Here is a 21,312-nt window from a genome sequence, read left to right as displayed (position 1 = left end):
TCATCAGTAATAAAGCTCCCAAGCATTTCCCCGAGGGTGAACATGGTTAAGTGCGAATGCACGGGGTGATGCTATGAGGGGGAGTAAAGTTAAAATCCGTTGGCATTCGCCAGTGAGTTAACGTAAACTCCCCCGTGTGATCAAATTGCGATTCCCAGGAACCATTACACCATAAAGGCGCCATAGTGTGATTAACAAATATAATAGTGCGAATTAATAAATACCCCTCATAGCATCACCCCGTGCATTCGCACTTAACCATGTTCACCCTCGGGGAAATGCTTGGGAGTTTTTTGCGAAGCAGGGCTGGCCGGCGGAGCGGAGGAAAGCAGCCCATCTTGCTGTTGGCTCATCCCAGAGTGCACGTCAAGAAACTGTTCACTGCTTATCGGCAGATGTGGCTATGCACGCAGTATTCCCCCCCCCCTCTTTTTTTTTCGCTGAAGTTGCGAGCAACCGTATCTTTATCGCAGTTGCCCAGAAAAAGCAGCTCGTTGTAGTGCTTTCTGCCTGCCATCCCGTTTTTGGAAAATGAAACGTGCGTGGCCCCCCGCGTTTACAAACATTCCTTCACACAACGTTTCTCGTCGACTTCGCCATTTCAAGGTGAAGCGCTCTCCTTCACCCAAGGCACCACTGCCTTTCTTCCATTCTTCTCCGCATATCCTTCACCAAGAGAAACCTTTGATATGCTCTCTTCACTCGAGCGAAGTGCGTGGGTCTAGGAATATATTGATAACAAGTATAATCCTAAATATGGTTAGCGAATCGCTATATCAGTTCAATAAGTTGAAGGTTTGCTTGATTATTTTTTATATTTTGGCAACATACAAGCCTCTAGATTGCTGGTGTAGCTTCTGTAAGCCGTAAACCGATAGAGTAAGCGAAACCCTCGCTTCAAGCCTGTCAACAGTCACACTCCGGCTACTGAAAGAACAGCTAACTTGACTCTGTTAGTCAGTGGCTGAATGTTTCCGTCTGCGTAATTGGTTCCGCTGGCGCCGTTTAATCACAGTTCATAATTACGGTGCTGTCTGCGTATGTATTGTTCGTAACCCAGCTTTCGTCTCAGTTACTAACTACGTTAGTGATGGCCCAAAACACAGCCCCTCAAACAAACGAATTGTTTCTGTTTACCTTCCTGTTGATCAAGAGTCTTCAGATCACTGATGCAGTGACGGAACGGATATGCGGGTGAGTGAGTAATTTTTACATGGTATCACATTACCCTGATTGGCTTTGTGACTTCACCACATCACTGTGTGCTAGAACTACTTGTACGTAATATTGTTCTCGCTTTGAGAGTACCTGCGCAGTTCATTATCTCAGGCAGAAACGTAGAATATTTTTTTTCGGGTTTGGCACCTCCTTGATTTCGTGGAGGGCACCCCCTTAAAATTATCATTTTTCGCTCTGTATGCCATGGTGAAAAAAAAATTCCGGGGAAGGGGAGGGGGAGCACAGGGATCGGTGTGCTACTTTCTCGCTACCCCACTTACTGTAGCAGTTTTTAGCATTTCATCGCCATCTGAACGATATCGTGAGATTTCTTGATGACAAAACGTTGACGTAAACAATGTCGTGTTGCGAGACATCACATGAAGCACAGCCTGTAAAAGAGGTGCAATATCTGAAACATCTATGACAATCATTTTTACACCTTAGTTACCCTTTCGTGGAAAACTGACATGGACGACTACGCTGAAATTGTTTGCAATATGCCCAGCAGGAGTAAAGGGTCGATGCACGCATTGTTTTTGATTTGAGTATGCGCCGCGCCTTTGTTATAGCCCGGCCATGCCAGCTGGGCAAATGAATTATTATCACTGCAGAAAATTTTCTAGACAGTCGTTTTACAGTAGTATGTAGACGACCTTTGGAGAGTATCTTTTTTTTTAGAAAAAAAGTAAGTAATGAATTGGAGTATTTGAACTCTGCTATATGGGAAAGCTGGCACCACTGGTGCATTGCATCTGATGGAGCCAAATACTTGAAGGCTCGCCTAACTTGACTGAACATGAAAAGGTTTCCTGTTTGATCTAGTTGAATTGCAGAGTTCGGATGCTTATCCGAGTAGCTTTACCTGTTAATAATACAATAAACATAACCACAGAAATGAAATTAAGTCTCAGTTTTGTCCTTTATTCAACCTATTTCAAGCAAAAGAAAATGAATACAATGGTTCCGTTTAAATGACTCCTCTGGGTTCCTCACTAAGCGAGGAGCAGGTTCTAACAATAAAAGCACTAATATATTCATAGCAGTGATTATTGACTGAATGAATAAATGAATGTATCAATCAATCAATCAATCAATCAATAAGTTAATGAAAACTCAAAGAGAATTATCCTTTTGGTTTGCCTAGGTGGTGTCTCAAGGGGTGCTAAAACAAAACAATGAATTAGTATGATAAATTGCATTCCGAGAAGTTTAACGCCATTAATATTTTCTTCATGGGTTTATTATTATATGGAGAAAATGAAGGTCGAAGTTTCAAGTAAATTTAGCGCTGAATGCACTATACTTGATGTTACGGGTTACAAAGTGCATTTTTCGCATTTTGGCCACATTGGCTTAGTGGAAATTTCTGAAAGTTGGTAAGGTAAATCTGAGGGCTCTTCCGAAAACAATATAATTCACTTTCATTAATTAAGAACTATGCAGAGCCTCGTAAACATAATCGAAATGTCTGAAATCACAACTTTTTATGCGGAAACTTCAAGGTGACCAGACTTTATAACTCGCACTTTCTTTTCACCCGCTTTTCAATTACTAAGCTTCTCCCCGTGGAAAGCGTGGGAATTTTGTAATTTTCAAACAGTAGTTCACTAATAACAGAGAGGTTTTTTTTTTCAAATGTGCCTTTAGGCGAAGAGCTTCATTATACGTTGCAGCGTTTCTAAAGCGTTCCATTCGAGCTACAGCTGCATGGCGTCTTTCGATGACTGTTGATAGTTTTGTGCCAGACACTTTTCGTTATGAATGCACTGATAATTCCTCAAAGTTTTGATCCAATAAGATCAAGGGGGCGTTGTAAAAATTGCACTGCGAGTTTAGTGATAGCCGACTGCGTTCATTTTTGCTCGCAGAACCTGCCCTTGTTATGACGAAAAACACCAGTGGTCTGCTGTTTACAAAAAGCCTAAGCTATAGAGTTTTCAAAAAAATTATGATGCTCGCTACTCTGCACTACAGTCCTACCCGGAATGCCAGAGTGCATACACTATACAGCCTATGCGGTGCATTACCAAGGCAGTTGCATTCCTGGTCGTCGGAAACTTTTCTCTTGGGGGCTGCAAACCAATGCTGCATCGCGGATGGATTAGAGGGAAAGCAATCAGCTTGGGCGAGGGCAAGTGCTGGTGAGGCTTAAGCGGGGCAAGTGCCCTTCCAATTGCAGCCCCTTGCCGACGTCCATGATCTCAGGGGCCTGTTATTTTTGTCATTTCATTTTGTGGTTGCTTCAACGCAGCACTCTTGAAGTGATTCTTCTTCGTGTAACAGGAAATGCGGCAGAGAATGCCTGCAACTCCTATTTAAGGTTACACCACTGTCGCGTTAAGGTTGCGCACAAGTTAAAGTTAGGGGGGGGGGGGGAGCTTTTAAATTAAAATGTTACACTAGTTTAGGACAGCGATCGTGTATCTTTTCTCCACTATCAATGACAGCGGTGTTTTGAAGTTCATTTAATTATGTTGTCGGTTAACAGGATGTGGTGTGTGCGTTTGTGTGTGTGTGTGTGTTTGTGTGATGATGATGCACAAGATGTCATAGCGGCCTGCGTGCACATCTAATTATCACTCGGTTATAGCTATTAGCGGTCTTGTTGAATAATAACTCTTCCATCACACAGCAATATTTTTTCTTAAGCATTTTTTCCTATAACTTTCTTCAAACACGGGTTGTAATGTATGATTTTAGACACAGAGGTTGCTAAGATAAAAGAACATAAATACAAAAAAAAATTGGCAGATCCCTCGTACAGTGGGAATCGGTGATATGCGAAGCACCAATGAGAAAGTTGATATGTTACTTTGAAATCAGCACAACACTACGAGGGGGAGGAAAATGATGCCGTACGGAACTTCCGTGTCATGATTATCACGTTTGAATGTGTCGTTTACCTTCGGTTATCTATTCACGTCACGTGATACCAAATTTAGTATATGTGGAGCTAGCGAAACGGCCGCGAGCACGCTATGAGCGTGGTATGTTGTCGTGTTCTTACATGACACATGTGTCAGGATTATCAGGTTTGCAGAAGTAATAAATTTCGGCATCCATTGACGTCACGTAGCACCAAATTTGTTATACGTGGAGCGGGTATACGGCAGGACCGGCGCATGGCGTGGCAACGTAGGCATGACACGACAAAATGAACGCCGGCCAGCACGCGCAGCGCGTCACGTCGAAATGCATTGGCGCCTTGACTGTGGCATGTAGCCATGTTCTCACATGACACGCATCTTATGATTATCATGTTTGCACCAGTCACATACCTTCATCATCCATTGGCGTCACGTAATACCTAATTTGGCATATGTGATGCTAGTGAAACAGCCGCAAGCGCACCATGAATGTGGCATGTAGTCATGTTGTTACATGACACGGATGTCGTAATTATCATGTTTTCACCGGTCACATACCATCGCCATTCATTTACGTACTGTAATAACAAAATTGGTATAAGTGAAGCTAGCGAAATGGCCCTCCACTACGGCGTCTCTCATAATCAAATGGTGGTTTTGGGACGTTAAACCCCACAAATCAATCAAGATAGCGAAATGGCCGCGAGCGCATCATGAGCGTGGCATCGAGTCATGTTGTTACATGACACACATGTCATGATTTTCATGTTAAGGTCTGTCGCTTGTGTTCGCCATGCAATTATGACATACTATACCAGTTTTGCAACATGCCATGTGAACGAAACCACTGCAAGAGCTGCAGGACCATGAAATGTAAATCCTGACATTCATGACATTCATGTCATAATTTTTATGTTATGACTAGTCGAATACAAGTTTAATAAAATACCATTATCGCAATGGCCAGGAGAGCTAAAAGTCGTAAGCGGATAGATAGATAGATAGATAGATAGATAGATAGATAGATAGATAGATAGATAGATAGATAGATAGATAGATAGATACGCGCAAAATCACCAAAGTTCGCTAAGAAATGCTTCGCACTTAAAAACATGTTTTGTGATAATAGCTTATAAAGCTGAAAATGTGTGTTACTTCAAAAGTACAACTAGCTAACAGGAAAACAATCGACTTATTCAAAAGACACCAGCCAGACTCTCATCACCAATATCATTTTTTTTCTTTTTGTGTTAAAGCGTCTTGCCCGGCAAGCTTTTTTTGTCGCCTCCTGTGTAGCCCGGTGAGTGAAGAACTGTAGACTGTTGCGTAGCGTATGTTTATCAGCTCGCGACTGCTTCTGCGCAGAGCCGATAAGACGAGCGGACGAGACGACGGTGAGTTAAACAAGGTTTATGTACAGCATATATACAGAGGCGTTACAATTTCGGCACTGGGGCCGACAGAGACTCGAAGAGCCGAGCTCTCCTCTCTAACACATAGGTCAGCCTTTCGCCTAAGACCGCTGACTCGCATACATGTCGGCCCTCCGACATGGGGTCTCCTCGCTCATAGGAACGCCGATCGCGACGCGCCGCAGGGCTTCTTTTATTTACACCGGGTCCAACCAAAATGTCCAATCAGAAGCGCCGCTGGTCGTCAGGGCAGATTCCGCCAATGGAGGTCGCCGCGCCATGCGTCAGACCACCAGACACGCGGACGCCGGCTCGCTGTCACGCGCGCAGCTGACTCACTGCACGTGGGCCAGAGGGGCGCCGCGCGTGTTCACGCCGTCGAGGTGAACGCGCCAGGCCGACTGCGGGCTGGCCTTGACCCAGATTGCCTTTTTCAGAGGCACGGTCGTTTGACGAGGACTCGCTGGCATAACAGCACCCCCGCCGCCAGACAATGCACCGGAAAGACGAGCTGCTTCCACGGGGCTCGGATGTCAGGTGCGCTCGTTCGCCAGGTCCCTCCAGGTTCGCCTCCAGGGCCATGGGGAGAATACCGCTCCAGACTGTTCCGGGAACACGTCCCATTTTTGACGACGGATCCCAGCTCCACTGGCTTGTCGCCACAACTTGTCAACCAGCTTCACTCGTCTCTTCTGACCACCTTCGGTTTCAGCACTTGTAGATGGTTCTGCAACTTGCTAAGAACGGTTCGACAACAGACAACACACGACACAAGCAAGTGCCCTCGGTCACCCGACAGAACACCAGACAAAATATAGTACAACATATACCTATCTACGTGTTTATCGGAATTTTGTTCCCTCTACATCAAGAGGCACATGTGGGACAAAAGACCCCTAAAATGACAACTCAATTTTTTCCCACGTACAACAACGTAACGGATTAGAATACCACATAAAGTTGGCCCCTTGAGATCACTCTGAACGAGAGCGCTCAGCCCAGGTCGTGATGAGGTCAAAATTTTGCCCCGAATCGCCAGCGAGAAACCGAAAGGTTGAGAAGTTACTAGCTGGAGCGCACTGCTCAATGCACCTGTATTAGCGTTTACCTTTCCTTTATTTATTTGTTTTTTTATAGCTAACGTCAAAGTTGCGCTGTGGAGCAACATGCTCCACTTCAGTAACCGGCCACTTTTAGGCGACGATACCTATGCGGCACCAAGAGCGGCTCACACTTTCGACGTTGCATAGGGGAACAACGATACGGCTTGCTACGGATTGACTCCTCACCGCTGAGCTCGATATCGTGTTCGATCACCCTCGTGTTTCCGGGGCGGTCCGAAAACACGTCTTCAAACTCGGAACCAATCTTTCTCAGGTCCGCTTTCTCAGGTCCTCCGTCACTTAAGCTAGGCTCTAGGTTCAGCTGTTCCCAGATTACTTTCGATCTCCTTTCGATTACCTCACTAGAACTAAAAATTTCTGCTTCCTCTTCCTCTGAAGCACTTAAGAGTAAATTTACGACTGCTTTCAAGTTACTGTGATAAATTTTGTTCGGCCGCCGTCCTAATTTCTCTTCACAATTGGTATCAGAAAGCTTCGATACTACTTTTGCGGGCCCTTCCCAATCAACCTCAAGCTTGTTCCTCTTGGACGGCTGCAGCCGCATTACCTGATTATCAACTTCAAAAGTGCGCTTCTTCCCCGATTTCTCGTAGCGCTCCTTCGACAGCACTTTTGCCGCGTTTTTCTGGCTTTCCACTAGCGCTTCAATTTGGCTTTCCACTAGCGCTTCAATCGAGAGATCCTCACGCTGCTCTCGAATGAGCGTCTCTCGATCAACTCTCGGCAGCTCGCTCAAACTTTCCGCTACAGGCGAGAGCGTTGCAACCCTCTCGCTCTGACTCAATGGCAACATGTCTCCCCTTTCTACGGAAACCGCGCCGGCCGGTTCGGCGACGGGCCGCTCGCGTGACTGCTCACATGACTCATGCGGAAACTTTCCTTTCTGGGGTTCCGTCGACCCGCCGACAAGGTCACTTGAGAGTTCATCGCATGGAACCAGATCAAGCTGCCGCGATAGCTTCCGTGCTTGCGATCGCGTGAGAGCCATGCACGCTAAGTTGGGGAAGAACGATTTGCCCTGCTCTTTGAGAAGCTGCTCCGAGTTGTTGGAGAAAAGATAAGAAAAACGATCATTTAGCGCGGCAGACACAGCCGCTTCGGTGCGAAGCTCACCGAACGGGCCTTTAATGACAACCTTGGCGATTGGTAAGCGAACACTCTGCACCTCGGCGACTTGCCTGATCCACGCGCATTCTCCTGTGAAGTCATCCGGAGACACCAATGAAGGATGGACAACGTCCATGGTTGCCGCTGAGTCTCTAAGTGCTCGGCACGTTTTCTCATTGACCCTAATTTCTTGGAGATACGGCTCCAACAACCGCATGTTTTTTCCTGATTCTCGGATTGTTGCGAAGGCAAATTTTTCCTGACAGTTTCTCGCGATGTGCCCTTCCTTTTTACAGTTGTAGCAGATTAGCGGCTTCCGTTTGTTTTCCGATTCGAATGCCTGTGTGGTAGAAACCTCACTCGATTTCTCCGCTTCTGTTTGCCCTTCCCCTACACTGTCCTTCGTAAGAGACGGGTCCTTTTTGAAATTACGGTGCGGAACGGGTCTCCGTTGATCAGGTTTCTTTGAAAAGCCCTCTTTTCTCTCATCCTTTTCAACGCGCACTGCCCTGCTGTGCAACTTTCGGCGAGTATAATACTCCTCAGCTAACTCTGCTGCCTTGTTTAGCTGTACTTCACCAAGTTTGTCCTGCAGCCAAAGTTTGACATCCTCCTCGATGCAGCGGTAGAATTGCTCCAGTGCAACGCATTCCACCACTTTATCGCGGTCGTCATAAACACCTTCGCCCTTGAGCCATTCAATCAAATCGGCTTTAAGACGAAACGCGAAGTCAACGTGTGACTCATTCCCCTTTCTAGCATACCGGAACCTTTGCCTGAAAGCCTCGGGTGACAACTTATAACGTCTCAAGAGCACTTCCTTAACCTCGTCATAGCTCTCAAACGCTTCCCTCGACAAGCAAGTTATTGCGTCGGACACTTCGCCGGGAAGAAGAGCTAGCAGGTTCCGCGCCCAAAGAGGCCGCTCCAAAGCGTTTCGCTCACAGACGTGTTCAAACTTGACGAGATACTTCGCCATGTCCTCGCCTACTACGAACGGTGGCAGTTGGTCCCGAATTCTAAAACCGCTGACCTGAATCGTCGGAGAAGCTACGCTAGGCGCCTGCGAACACTGTAGGATTGCCAATTCTAGTCGTTTCAACTCTAGGTGCTCTTGTCTCTCGGCCTCCTCGCGCTCGCGACGTTCGCGCCTTTCAACTTCTTCATGTTCGCGAGCTTCGCGCCTTTCAGCTTCTTCACGTTCGCGAGCTTCGCGCCTTTCAGCCTCTTCACGTTCGCGAGCTTCGCGCCTTTCAGCCTCTTCGCGGCGTGCTTTAATATCCACCCAGGCCTCATCGACTTCCTCAGCCGACACTCCCTCATCCTTCATGATCTCAAGGATCGCTTGCTTTCGTTTCGCACGGCCCAAAGTAATGCCGAGTTCCTCACAAATTTCGATGAGTTCCTTCACTTTAAGGTTCTCCATCGTTCACACTAGCCTCCTGCTGTTTGCCCCTGTTAACAATTTACTTGCCGTACCCACTATAAGTCAACTAGCAAGACGCGCAAGCAACTTTTCACTCTCCCGTGTTTACCCCCTCCGCATTAACTTTGGTTTCAAAGCACTTCGACTTTGCTTGAAACGATCAAAGCTCACTCTAATGCTTCACACAGCCCTTCTCTAAACTACTACAACCTGAGCTAGAGTAGTCTGGTGAACTGAGGGGAAAACATCAGGCACTCACCGCATCGATGTCGCTGACGCCGGCCGATCCCGCAGCTGCCAACCACTGTTGCGAATCTGCATCCGTGGATCCCACCGCTGACCTCCACTGTTGCGAACGACGGACCGATCCCGCCGAAGCCACCACTGTTGCGAAAGACGGCGACGCCAACACAGCCCCGGAGGCGCCACTGCTTTCAACTCCACCGGGAAGGTCACCAGCCGTTTGGTAGCGTATGTATCTCAGCTCGCGACTGCTTCTGCGCAGAGCCGATAAGACGAGCGGACGAGACGACGGTGAGTTAAACAAGGTTTATGTACAGCATATATACAGAGGCGTTACAATTTCGGCACTGGGGCCGACAGAGACTCGAAGAGCCGAGCTCTCCTCTCTAACACATAGGTCAGCCTTTCGCCTAAGACCGCTGACTCGCATACATGTCGGCCCTCCGACATGGGGTCTCCTCGCTCATAGGAACGCCGATCGCGACGCGCCGCAGGGCTTCTTTTATTTACACCGGGTCCAACCAAAATGTCCAATCAGAAGCGCCGCTGGTCGTCAGGGCAGATTCCGCCAATGGGGGTCGCCGCGCCATGCGTCAGACCACCAGACACGCGGACGCCGGCTCGCTGTCACGCGCGCAGCTGACTCACTGCACGTGGGCCAGAGGGGCGCCGCGCGTGTTCACGCCGTCGAGGTGAACGCGCCAGGCCGACTGCGGGCTGGCCTTGACCCAGATTGCCCTTTTCAGAGGCACGGTCGTTTGACGAGGACTCGCTGGCATAACAAGACGCAGGTCATGGGTGCGTAGCCCGTGCACTGTACAGGCGCGATTATTGGTGCACTTGCATGATAAAACGCACAGAAATGCGTTTTATGTGTTGTGTCCCTGTGGACTCTTCGCTCATCCTCCCCCCCCTTTTTTTGCTGCTTCGTGCAAACTTCTCGATTACGTATTTATACTTTGTTGTATAATTCACAATGCAAAAAAATTTTTCTAGAATAAACTATAGAGATAAAGAGAGAAAGGCGGAAACAGCGAGGGGGAAGTTAACGGCAGAAAGTATCTGGTTGGCTACCCTGTACTTGGGAAGGGACAGAGGTTCGAATGATTGAAAGAGAAGTGATTATGATCGGACATTACAAAGTCATGACAACAGTAGTGTCTAAAAGCAACCCATCAACAATGCCTATGACCAGTAGTGATCAGTAATATTTTGGCGGTCAGTTTATTTTAAAGAGCTTCCAGCAAACACTTGAGCAATGCAAAGGCTAGGGGCTACCATCGCTTCACTGAAGAAAGACGGAGCGGGAAAAGGGAGGGCAGCGGTGAGTACACTAATATAGGAAGCCAGTAAAATCGCTTTCTTTTTTTCGGTGTGATCCGAACACATGCCCTGATTATCATTGCTGCCTCTTGAAGAACTACTTCAGGTGACTGCATGCCGCTGGCGAGACTTCTTGCTAGAGAACGTATTTGCAAAAGCCATCGTTCTTCACGCGGGAATGAAACTGAAAGTGGCTGAGGCCCCTCGTAGCCTCCGCAAAACTGCGTCGAGCATGTGATCCAAGCGGAGCTTATATTCCGTATTGCAACGCGCGCTGTGGCGTATGCATTGAATCAGATGCAACTTCTGAACTTGCAATTCATAATCAACCTACGACGTATAGTTGTCTCGACAGGGATGGCACAACATCCAAGACGCTGAATGGAAAGTCTCGACAGTCCCACGAAATCCGGGAGGCTCGGTAGCCCTGGTCAGGGTGCATCTATTTGATTTGCCCCGCATCTTGACTCTCCCAATACTGGACAACAGCATTTTGCCTATTGTGGATTGGTATTGCTCGCCCAAAGGTTTTTTTTATTTGCATACGTGAGCGGTAAAAACGCCAATGCAACTTAACGCGATATCGTTAAAGAGCCAGTTTGGCAGAAATTCCAATGTCGGCGTTAATTGTTAGCGAAAAACTATTATCTTTTCTATGACCAAAAAATCTAAAAATATGCGAATAAAACAATAATGTTCGGTTCGAGTTAGAATCTAAACCAGGCCTTCTCTCTGGCAATCAGGTGTTTTTTTTGTTTTTTTACCACAACTCAAATGTACTGCTTGAAAATGCGTTGAGAAAAAAAACAACACCATGTGAGTGTCATTTGGTGCATGAAAATAGAATAAATTGAAAAAAAAACATGTTTGATCCATCTGTCATATCAATTGGCAAAACACAAAATCTTCATACAGAAGTATTTTAATGTTTGGTGTACATTGATGTAGCAGAATTTTTACAACGTCTGTTGGTGTTTGCCAGCTAAAGCACCTTTTCAATTAAATGCATTCATTTTGTTGCCTACAGATTTATCTTTGTCCCGACAACTAATGTCCACGATTAATGAATAAACATACCCTTGTTGTCATGGATGCCTTTACTAGCTGTAGTTAATTATGAGAGCAGAACCAAAGAAACGGTATGACAGCCATATGTGACTGATATGTAGAGTTTAAAGTCCTAAAACCACCACATGATGGTGAGAGATGCTGTAGTGGACGGCTCTAAAAATTTTAACCACCTGGGGTTCTTCAACGTGCACCCAAATCTGAGCACAGGGACCTAGAGCATTTTCGCGTCCATCGAAAATGCAGCCACCGCAACCTAGATTCGATCCCGCGACCTGTGGATCAGCAGCCGAATACATTATCCACTAGACCACCGTGGAGGGACAGGTGTGACAGGCAGAAGAATGTGACCTATTTCACGCTAAACCTGGGGTCTAATGTTGCCTACTCACAGCATCTTATTAATCCCCACTGCCGGATTAGATGGAAACGCAACGCGCTTTGTGTCTTCCATGTTGGCCAGCCACGATTTCTTGCGGGACAAGCGTAAGCGGGCACCACCGAGTTACATCCAAGTGAAGCAGGAGCATTGATCTACGATATCTTGCTCAATGCGTTTCTGAGGTGTTTTTAAGGGGAGAAGCTCCTAACGGTAGGGAAGTTCATCCCTTCGGCGTACCCAGCACAGCATATCTTTAGTCAGACAGATAGACGGACAGAAAGGAAAACAAACAGACAAAAAGGCTGACGCTTCACCACACTCGTCATCATTCACTCCATGGATATGCTGTCACTTTTTTTGTATTGATGTATGCGCCACGCTAAGGCTTTGGGTAAGATCGCCATCTGGCGTTGTGTTTAAGGCGCTAACCAAATTGCATTTCTGTTACAAAAAAGAAATGCAATTTTGTAATAGGAAGTGTCGTACGAACAACTGGTGTGGGAGATCAGAGAAATGCTGCACTATGCGACCGAACAAGGACACAACGTTGTGTTCCAGTGTATACAAGGTCATTGTGGTATCTCCGGCAACGACCTCGCCGATGAAGCAGCCAGAAATGCACACGTACAAAAAACCTGTTTCCGTACCTTTATCTAGGATTGAATCGTCTAGATACCTATGTAAGCTGGCGCAGAACATGACACTCCTGAAGTGGCAGTCATCACAGTTCGCACATAATCGACTGTATTCTCTCGACACATCTCTACGACTGCGGCTACCCTATGGTCTTTCTAGGAAGGAAGGTACAGTGATGTGCCGTCTGCGTCTGGGCGAAGCCTTCACCAATGCCTACTCATTTAAGATTGGGATGGCCGACAGCGCGGAGTGCAACGACTGCGCCGTCGATGAGACTATTGAACACCTCATATGATAGTGCCCGGCATACACAAATGAGAGGCTTCACCTGCGCAGTGTTTTAAATCAACTGGATAGTAATGATTTCACTGTCGAGAAAGTATTGAGACCATGGCACTGCCCATCCCCATTCATAAAGACAACGAAAGCACTGTTGCGTTTTCTCAAAGACACCGGCCTGTTTCATCGTTTGTGATGTGAAACTGTTATGCGACGGCCCAGTCAGTGACTTTTTTTCTCCTCCTCTATAACTCTCCTTCCGCCTCTTCCCTTCCCCAGCGCAGGGTAGCCTACCAGGGCTCAGCCTCGGTTAACTTCCTCCCTGCCTTTCTGCTTATGTTCTCTCTCTCTCTCTGTGTGTGTGCATGCGTGTGTGTGTGTGTGTGTGTGTGTGTGTGTGTGTGTATGTGTTTGTGTGTGTGTTATAGAAAACGCGCTTAATGAGACCGACGAGAAGAAACGCCGCATTTAAGGAACTGATAGTGGATGTCAAGGTCATGATGCATTACTACACTTTACCAAGAGCACAGTGGGAGAGCAGTGGTCGGTGTAAAAAGCGTGTTTTCAGGGCGAAGCTCCTAAAGGCGTGGGTGTGTCCATCCCTTGTATGTATGTAGATGACCGCCTATATTTTTACATTTGCCGTGCTTGCAAACATTTCACTACGACCCATCACCGATCCAGCGCTTCCCCGACCATAAAGCAAATACTGTTGAGAAGTAGTCAATATGAAGTGCAAGATAGTGAAGTACTTGTATCCAGGTGTGCGTGAAAGAATCATAGATTGTCCCACTGTGTCCATCCCTTGTTCTCCTATTGGTAGGGGCGCATACCCACTATAGAGGATTGGCCAAGAATCGAGTGGTTTGAAAAATTACTGTTGAAAATTGGAATAATAGAGGTATAACAGAAAGATTACCTATAGTCTACGAAAGTGTAGTGCTTAATGTAATGCATAAAAATATTTACATAAACTAATTTATTCTTAAAATAGAGCAATAATTTGATTTTATACGTATATAATTATGTGGACATGTAAAGATAATGAAACTGGTTAATTGGTCAACCTATTAGTTTCATCAATATAGTCCCGGACGGCCACGCATACTGTCGCATTAGAGAAACCAGAAATGGAAGCTCCAAAAGACAAAATGACAGGCACAGATAAGTTCCATACCAATGCCACATAAATGTATTTCTAAAAGGGTTTTTCATAATGTGTGAAACCACGTGCAGGTCAGAAAGAAATGATCTGTTGTTTCCAGTTCATCACAGAACGCGCACAGTGGCGAAGGGGCCTGAGCAGACCTGTGTTTATAGAAATTTGGATTTGGTACCCGGCAACGCAGCCTAGTGATAGCTACTTCTTGTTTACAAGTGCGGCAAAAGTCTCTTCGCCAAGGATATAATAAATGGCAATATTCCGTAGAGTTTGTTAGTGCTGAACCTTTAAAGACTTTCATAAGCGTACGTTTGCGGAATCGAGCAGCAGTCACATAAGCGGATGATGGACAGTGCGGTAGAATCGGTTCGCTGATTGACGACTTAGCTAAGGAATCGGCTATTTCGTTTAGAAATAACCCTTTATGCCCAGGCACCCAAACTAATCATACTTTTCTCAAATGCGCAGGTACTAGTGCACGGAACGTTTTTGTTACTTGATTATCAGCACCAACAGAAAGTGCCACATAGAGAGATAGGGAATCTGTTATTATGACGGATGACCTAATTGCTGTATCTAACTTGCATAAGTCGAGCTCTACTGCTAGAAATTCAGCCACAAAAACGGGTATGAAATCGTGTAGTCGAAAGGAATAAATCCAATTTAAAATCGGGCTGAAAATCCCAACCCCTGACTTTTCTTCATATTACGCTGCGTCTGTAGCAATAATAACGTTCGTTTTAATATTGCGCAGGTGATCTTGTTGTAAACCATCCAAAATAATATGAGGAAGTAATTTGGCATTAGGAAAAACGTCGTCAAATTGAATTTCCACCGGGGCTGAATTATCAGGACTCGGAATGATGTCGCATATACGTACGTTTAGCAGCTCCAGTAAATTTTGCGCAAATATAATTTGTGGGGTGTGAAATCGCGGCCATCTAGCACCAAAAAATGATTCCGCAGTGGAAATAATGGCTGTTTCTGAGTGTCGTAATGGTGATTCATGAATTCTTAAGAATGTCTGAACAGTCAGAAGGCGAATTCTACAAGAAAGCGAAGGGACCCTCGATTCTAGGTACAACACATTGCTAGCAACTGTTTTGGGAAAGTCAAGGCATAAGCGCAAAGCTTCTCTTTCCAGAAGAATTAGAGGCCGTAACTTGTAAGCTGGAACTCCACAGAAAAGTACACAACCCAATTCCAAAATGGGACAAACGTACATGCGATATATCACTACCCATGTGTCTCTTCTCATACCTATGTGGTAGTTGCTTAGCCTACGTAATATGCCGATGGCCCGCACACCTTTTCCGGCGATATATTCGATATGAGGTCGCCAGTTAAGTGATGTGTGATGAATTACTCCAAGGAATTTTAACAGACTCCACCTGTGGTATATCCTCATGATGGTAAGACAGAGAGATGTTCACAGGGTATTGCAGCGGGAAAACAAGGAGGGCGCATTTACTCGGAATAAGTAAAAAGCAGTTGCCATCGAGCCAGCTCTCCAATATATTGAGGTATGTCTGCAGCCGTTCATATAAGGTCTGAATGTTATCTGCCATTGCAAAAAAAAATGCGATATCGTCTGCATAAACATAAGTTGTTATATCCTGTTTACGTGGAATGGTGCTCATTAGTAAATTAAATAGCACCGGGGAAAGCACTGAGCCTTACGGTATTCCCCTCATTTGGGTATGAGTAGATGATGAAAACCCATCTTTGAAACATATATTGTTTGTACGTGGCCACCTATAGTTCCACCTTTGCCAACTGCCCACTACTTTGTCCTTGCAAACATCCCACTACGCCCCATCACCGATCCACCACTTCACTGACCATAAAGCTGTTATACTGATGGAAGAGTGGAAAGGGTGTAGAGATACCACTTACGAATAATAAAATTTATTGTATAACTTTGATAATGTAGTGGGCGATATTCACGGGTGGTTCACGGTTTAGCGATAAAACCCTTCGTCCCACTCATCATCATTCACTCCGTGGATATGCTGCGGTTTTTTTTAAGCCGGCAGAGTATGTCACCGTGCAATACTTAAACGATTATTTTCGCTGAGTGAATGCGCAACTACGTTACAGCAATTGTAGTAATTTCAAATACGCACTATAATAAGTACTATGAAAGTGACCGTGGTGAAGTGGATAGCCTGTTTGGTAGCTGTTGTCGTCGTCAGAGGGGTTGTGGGTTTGTTTTATATTGGCGGAACTTCTTCTTCGTCTTCTGATTGTATTCAACGTCATTTCCATCACTGAAGTACGTAACTGAAGTCTTGTTGGACGTCGGTGCAAAACACTTTCGTGTTAAAAACTTCTGTTTTGTGAGAATCAAAGGTAGCTCGGCCGTGCTCAAATATTTTTTTCTTTATTGAAAAGCCGCGGGATTGCTGGACATTGCTTCAGAAAAAAAGAAAACTATATAAATCTCGTGTAGTAGAAGGAGTCTTCTTAACGCATGTGGGACTATGTGGCAGAAGTGTAGAGTTGCGCCAGGCGTCAAAACATGTGAATTCCTTTGTGCTGGTGTTTTAAAGCCAACCCCTTACAAAGCGCTCACGCATATCTAATCACCAGCTTCAAAAGCATCAACAAAGTGAGCAGCCGCGTACGTTGGCTTGTGTCTTTACGGACTTATCGAAAGCCCTTGGCTGATCCGCAAAACGAAGAACACTGGCATAGTGGGCACTTCGCAAGTGTTTTTGCGGCGGGCTTTCTAGGGTAGTTTGAAACGGTTATTTTTACATGCCCAGCCAATCATATGCTTACGGCGTGGTTGAGGTATGCATGGAGAACCAAAGTAAGGATAGCCGTTGAGAAAATGATGCGCACGTGGGAAAATTACGCTATCACGTTCTACTCTTGATCCCGAAGCTCAAGTGTCCTTCAAGGTTTCTAGGAAACAGAGAAACTTTCGATAACTGAGCGAGCATCTCGCCAAAGCATAATCGTACGCTCTTTCATAACTCTGTTGGACTGTTCTATTCGCCGAACACTTTGAAAACTGAAAATCATAGAGGACTTATCGGAACAGCCATCCAACTGTTTTTTTTTTTTCGCGAGGCGAATGAATAATCGGCGTTATAATACCTTTTTAAAGGGACTATTTTTTTTGTTGTGGCTCCTAACACTGCCTACGTTTTGCACATTCCTGCATCAATGTTTCGCTTTTTTTTTCGCTTTCATTGCTCCATTTACTTTATCGTTGTTTAGGCAAGGGTGAAACTTTACGTTACCAAATGCGAAGTCTGCCTGTCTTTTTCGTGTTAATTATATCTATCTTTGTCCAGCGACAGCATTCAACGTGTGGCTGATGGCTCCCAGGAATAGTTGTTTCCATTGCAACTATCATCATCAGCCCACTACAAATTACTGTCAAGATAACATACTAACTTTCTTCAATGTATCTCTAATAATATGCTTATGGTAAATAATGCGTCTTCGTAGCGCACTGAATTGTGCAAGTAGCTAAGCTGTTCAAGCATGGCCATGACGCTTTCTGGTCACGCTCGCAGCGACGTAGCTACTGTTCGGTGGCATTCACCTATTCACTAATAGCATCCTTTAAAAAATTACACTGTGGCACACTGGTGGCCTTTCCGAAAATGTAGTGTATAGGAAATGGCTTGCCTTATGTCGTGCACACAAGCGACGATTTCGCCTTACGTCTGCAACTCAACCAACAGAACTAATTTCGTTGTGAAAGCGTACTCTACTTAGACCAGGCTTCTCACATGCTTGTCAGATGATAGGTCAGAATCAGGAGCGTCACCAGATGGTGGCTTATAGAATGTCAGTCTTTTTCGCCTCCCGATTTTTTTCGTATTTTCACGTAATGCCAAACAAAAAATCTGCGCCCGAAATCGTGCTAAGTTTTTTTGTAAATTCTTTTCAGTAGCCAAAAACACATCAGCGTGAACGGTGTTGATTCATTATGACCTTGTATCTGGCTGTGCAGCGTATCATACAGTCAGAAATACCATGCAAACAGAGGTATAGTGTCATAGATTGCCATTCTACGATGCAGCGACACGCCGATTAACGGGCTCCACTTTCACGCACCTAGCCGCGGCACGAAGGAGTAACTATTATTGACCCTCCGGAAGCTCATTATTTTTTTATCCGATTTGCATACACAGATACACAAGGACACAGAGGAAAGAGGGAGAGAGCAAGCTGCCATTTACCCCCTGGATGGGCAGAGGCAGAACGCCTGCTCACTCTTTCCGGAGGATTGATGATTGATATGTTGGGTTTAACGTCCCAAAACCACTATCGTCCCAAAGAGTGGGCACGGCGAAATCCGTGGAAACATGGCTAAACGTTTCCTCTACCTTGTGCAGGGCTTGCTGCTCTGTGTCCCCAACGTATCTCCTGGATCTACAACGGCCACCACTGGGTACTCGCCGCATTCGCACCACTTTCCTTTCTGCAAGTCACAGCCGCCCCACGTGGAACCATGTGACGTCATCCCGAAGCTGCTGCCGCCTGGCAGTGCTTGGTCTGTGACGTCATCCGATCATCGACTACTTAAAGACACCTGGAACCCCCCCTCCCTTAGTGGGCACGGCGAAATCCGTGGAAACATGGCTAAACGTTTCCTCTACCTTGTGCAGGGCTTGCTGCTCTGTGTCCCCAACGTATCTCCTGGATCTACAACGGCCACCACTGGGTACTCGCCGCATTCGCACCACTTTCCTTTCTGCAAGTCACAGCCGCCCCACGTGGAACCATGTGACGTCATCCCGAAGCTGCTGCCGCCTGGCAGTGCTTGGTCTGTGACGTCATCCGATCATCGACTACTTAAAGACACCTGGAACCCCCCCTCCCTTAGTGGGCACGGCGAAATCCGTGGAAACATGGCTAAACGTTTCCTCTACCTTGTGCAGGTTAGTAGGGCGTACAGCTCATTTCGAAGCGATTGCCGCTGTTTGGTTGTTATGCCGTGCCCACGGCAGTGTCGTAAAATTGCATACGATTGTTTTTGTGCACTTCGGTTACTACTTTGTGGTGATGTCGAACAAAACCCCGGACCTACCAACCAAGACATGCTGGCTAAACTTTTAGAGGGCCAAAAAGCTCTCCGTAGCGAGGTAGCAGACCTTACAACTAAAACGGAAAACATGTTAGCAGAGCTTACACGGCGTCTTTCAGAAATCGAGACCCATGTGGCTGAAATGAAAACTAAAAATTCAAAATTAGATGACCTGGACAACCTTCTTAAGGTCTACACAAACTCAATGAATTTCCAGGCCCGAAAGTTAACGGATCTTGAAGATCGAGGCAGACGTTCAAACTTGATTGTTTTTGGTATCCCAGAACAGCCGGAAGAAACTGAATCTGATCTTAAAAAGAAAGTCGTCTCTGAAACATTTCACAGCAAGCTCGGCGTTAAATGCACTTCTGTGGCCCGGATTCATAGGCTTGGAAGATCAGGCTCGAATAGGCCGATTATCTTGTATCTTCAAGACTTCACCGAAAAGCTAGCTGTGCTGAAAAAGGCGAGCAACCTAAAGGGAACTAACATCTTTGTTCAGAACGACTACTCAAAGCAGACGTTGGCAAAACGTAAATTACTGTGGGAAAGTGCAAAAGCCGACAAAGAACAAGGCAAGAAGGCATTTTTGGTGCATGATAAGTTGCGTGTAGGTGATGATCTGTTTATTTGGAATGACGTAACAAACAAACGTCAGTTAATTGGAAGCCGTCGGTGTGCCACGGCATCGCCTCAGTCTATCGGCAGTGCACCCGATAACGAAAGTACGGGTAGCAAGTGTTGACCAGCTGCGCAGGAGCAAGTTAGACTGATTAATATGAATGCTCGAAGCATTGGAAATAAAACCGAACAACTTGAGGCTGTACTTTTAGCATACAACCCTCATGTTGTTGTAATAACGGAAACGTGGCTCCACAGCGAAATGTGTGACCAAGACTTAGTGCCTCCAGCTTATGAAATGTACCGCAGAGATAGGGCCTCAAGAGGTGGTGGAGTTGCAGTACTTGTTAAAACAGGAATCACTGTCACCCGTTTACCGGACGTTGAAAGTACAGAAAGCATATGCCTGAGGCTTTCACTCTTCAATAAGTCTTTTGTATTGTATGCAGTGTACAGGCCGCCGAATTCGTTGCCGGATTATTTGTTTAACTTGAAAACCCATATGGAAAATTACAGTAATCAAAAGCTAATTGTCATCGGTGACTTCAATCTGCCTAATATTGACTGGAACCAAATGCAGTCAACATCAGATTTGATTAATGCAAATATACTGTTCGATATAATGCTTTCCCACAATCTCGCCCAAATTGTTCAGCAACCAACACGTGTTGGTAATGCTTCGTCCACGTTACTAGATCTTGTGTTCATGCATCGCACTATTCTTGATTGCTGTGTTTGTGTTGAACCCGGCTTATCTGATCACGACATGGTCACAGTTTCTTTTCCCTTGCATTGTAATCGCTCCAATAGCCCACCTAACTCTAAACAGGTCAAAAATTTTTCCCGTGCTAACGATACGAGCATCCAAGATTATCTTGAATGTGAATTGGTGCATTTTGATGGCGACAACGCTGCTGTTCTCTGGGATAAGTTTAAGAAACTATGCTTCCAGTGCATTGAACGGTTTGTACCAAACAAAACGAAAAAACCCCCAAAGTTCACACCATGGATCACAAGGCCAATAATACAAATGAAGCGTAAAGCCAAGCGTTATCGGAAAAAAGGTGCTCCCGTTAACATTCTCAGGGAAATTCGTAACTCCCTCTCCGAAGCTATTAAAAGTGCCAAGAATTTTTATTTTACTGTCAAGTTGCAAAAATTTATCAAAGAGGACCCTAAAAAATTCTGGTATTTTATTAGGGACCGTAAAAGCTCTGTAAATCGAATCAAGTTTAACGGCACTATAATTGACAATCCCCAAACTATCGCGAAAAATTTCAACGACTATTTTCATAGTGTTTTTTCAACTTCTACCCTGCCTGTCTCAATTAGCATTGACGCTTCTGATTCAGATCCTAACCTCATTTCTTTCGATGGTGTCCTAAATTTAC

The 21,312-nt window shown here is 45.6% G+C and overlaps 2 protein-coding genes and 1 long non-coding RNA gene across 4 annotated transcripts in view; 2 read left to right on the top strand and 1 right to left on the bottom strand.

Moving 5' to 3' along the window:
• Nucleotides 1–18,811, bottom strand: part of LOC142814530 (uncharacterized) — a 46,729-nt gene extending 27,918 nt beyond the window's left edge. Inside the window, exon 1 of the mRNA XM_075893379.1 lies at nt 18,600–18,811. Coding sequence (XP_075749494.1) covers nt 18,600–18,677 — 78 coding nt within the window. The 5' untranslated portion in view covers nt 18,678–18,811. The remainder of the gene's footprint in view (nt 1–18,599) is intronic.
• The window catches only part of LOC142814527 (uncharacterized), a 72,464-nt gene that overhangs the window by 5,094 nt on the left and 46,058 nt on the right, over nt 1–21,312 (top strand). The window lies entirely within an intron of this gene.
• On the top strand, nt 476–18,506 carry LOC142814531 (uncharacterized). The gene is made up of 3 exons (XR_012894943.1): nt 476–606; nt 1,154–1,194; nt 18,405–18,506. It is a non-coding gene; the product is annotated as an uncharacterized LOC142814531 (long non-coding RNA).

The sequence above is a fragment of the Rhipicephalus microplus genome, chromosome 4, assembly GCF_043290135.1.
Source record: "Rhipicephalus microplus isolate Deutch F79 chromosome 4, USDA_Rmic, whole genome shotgun sequence".
Taxonomy (NCBI): Eukaryota; Metazoa; Arthropoda; class Arachnida; order Ixodida; family Ixodidae; genus Rhipicephalus; species Rhipicephalus microplus.
The sequence above is the reverse complement of the archived record's forward strand: the minus strand, read 5'-3'. Positions and strand labels throughout refer to the sequence as shown.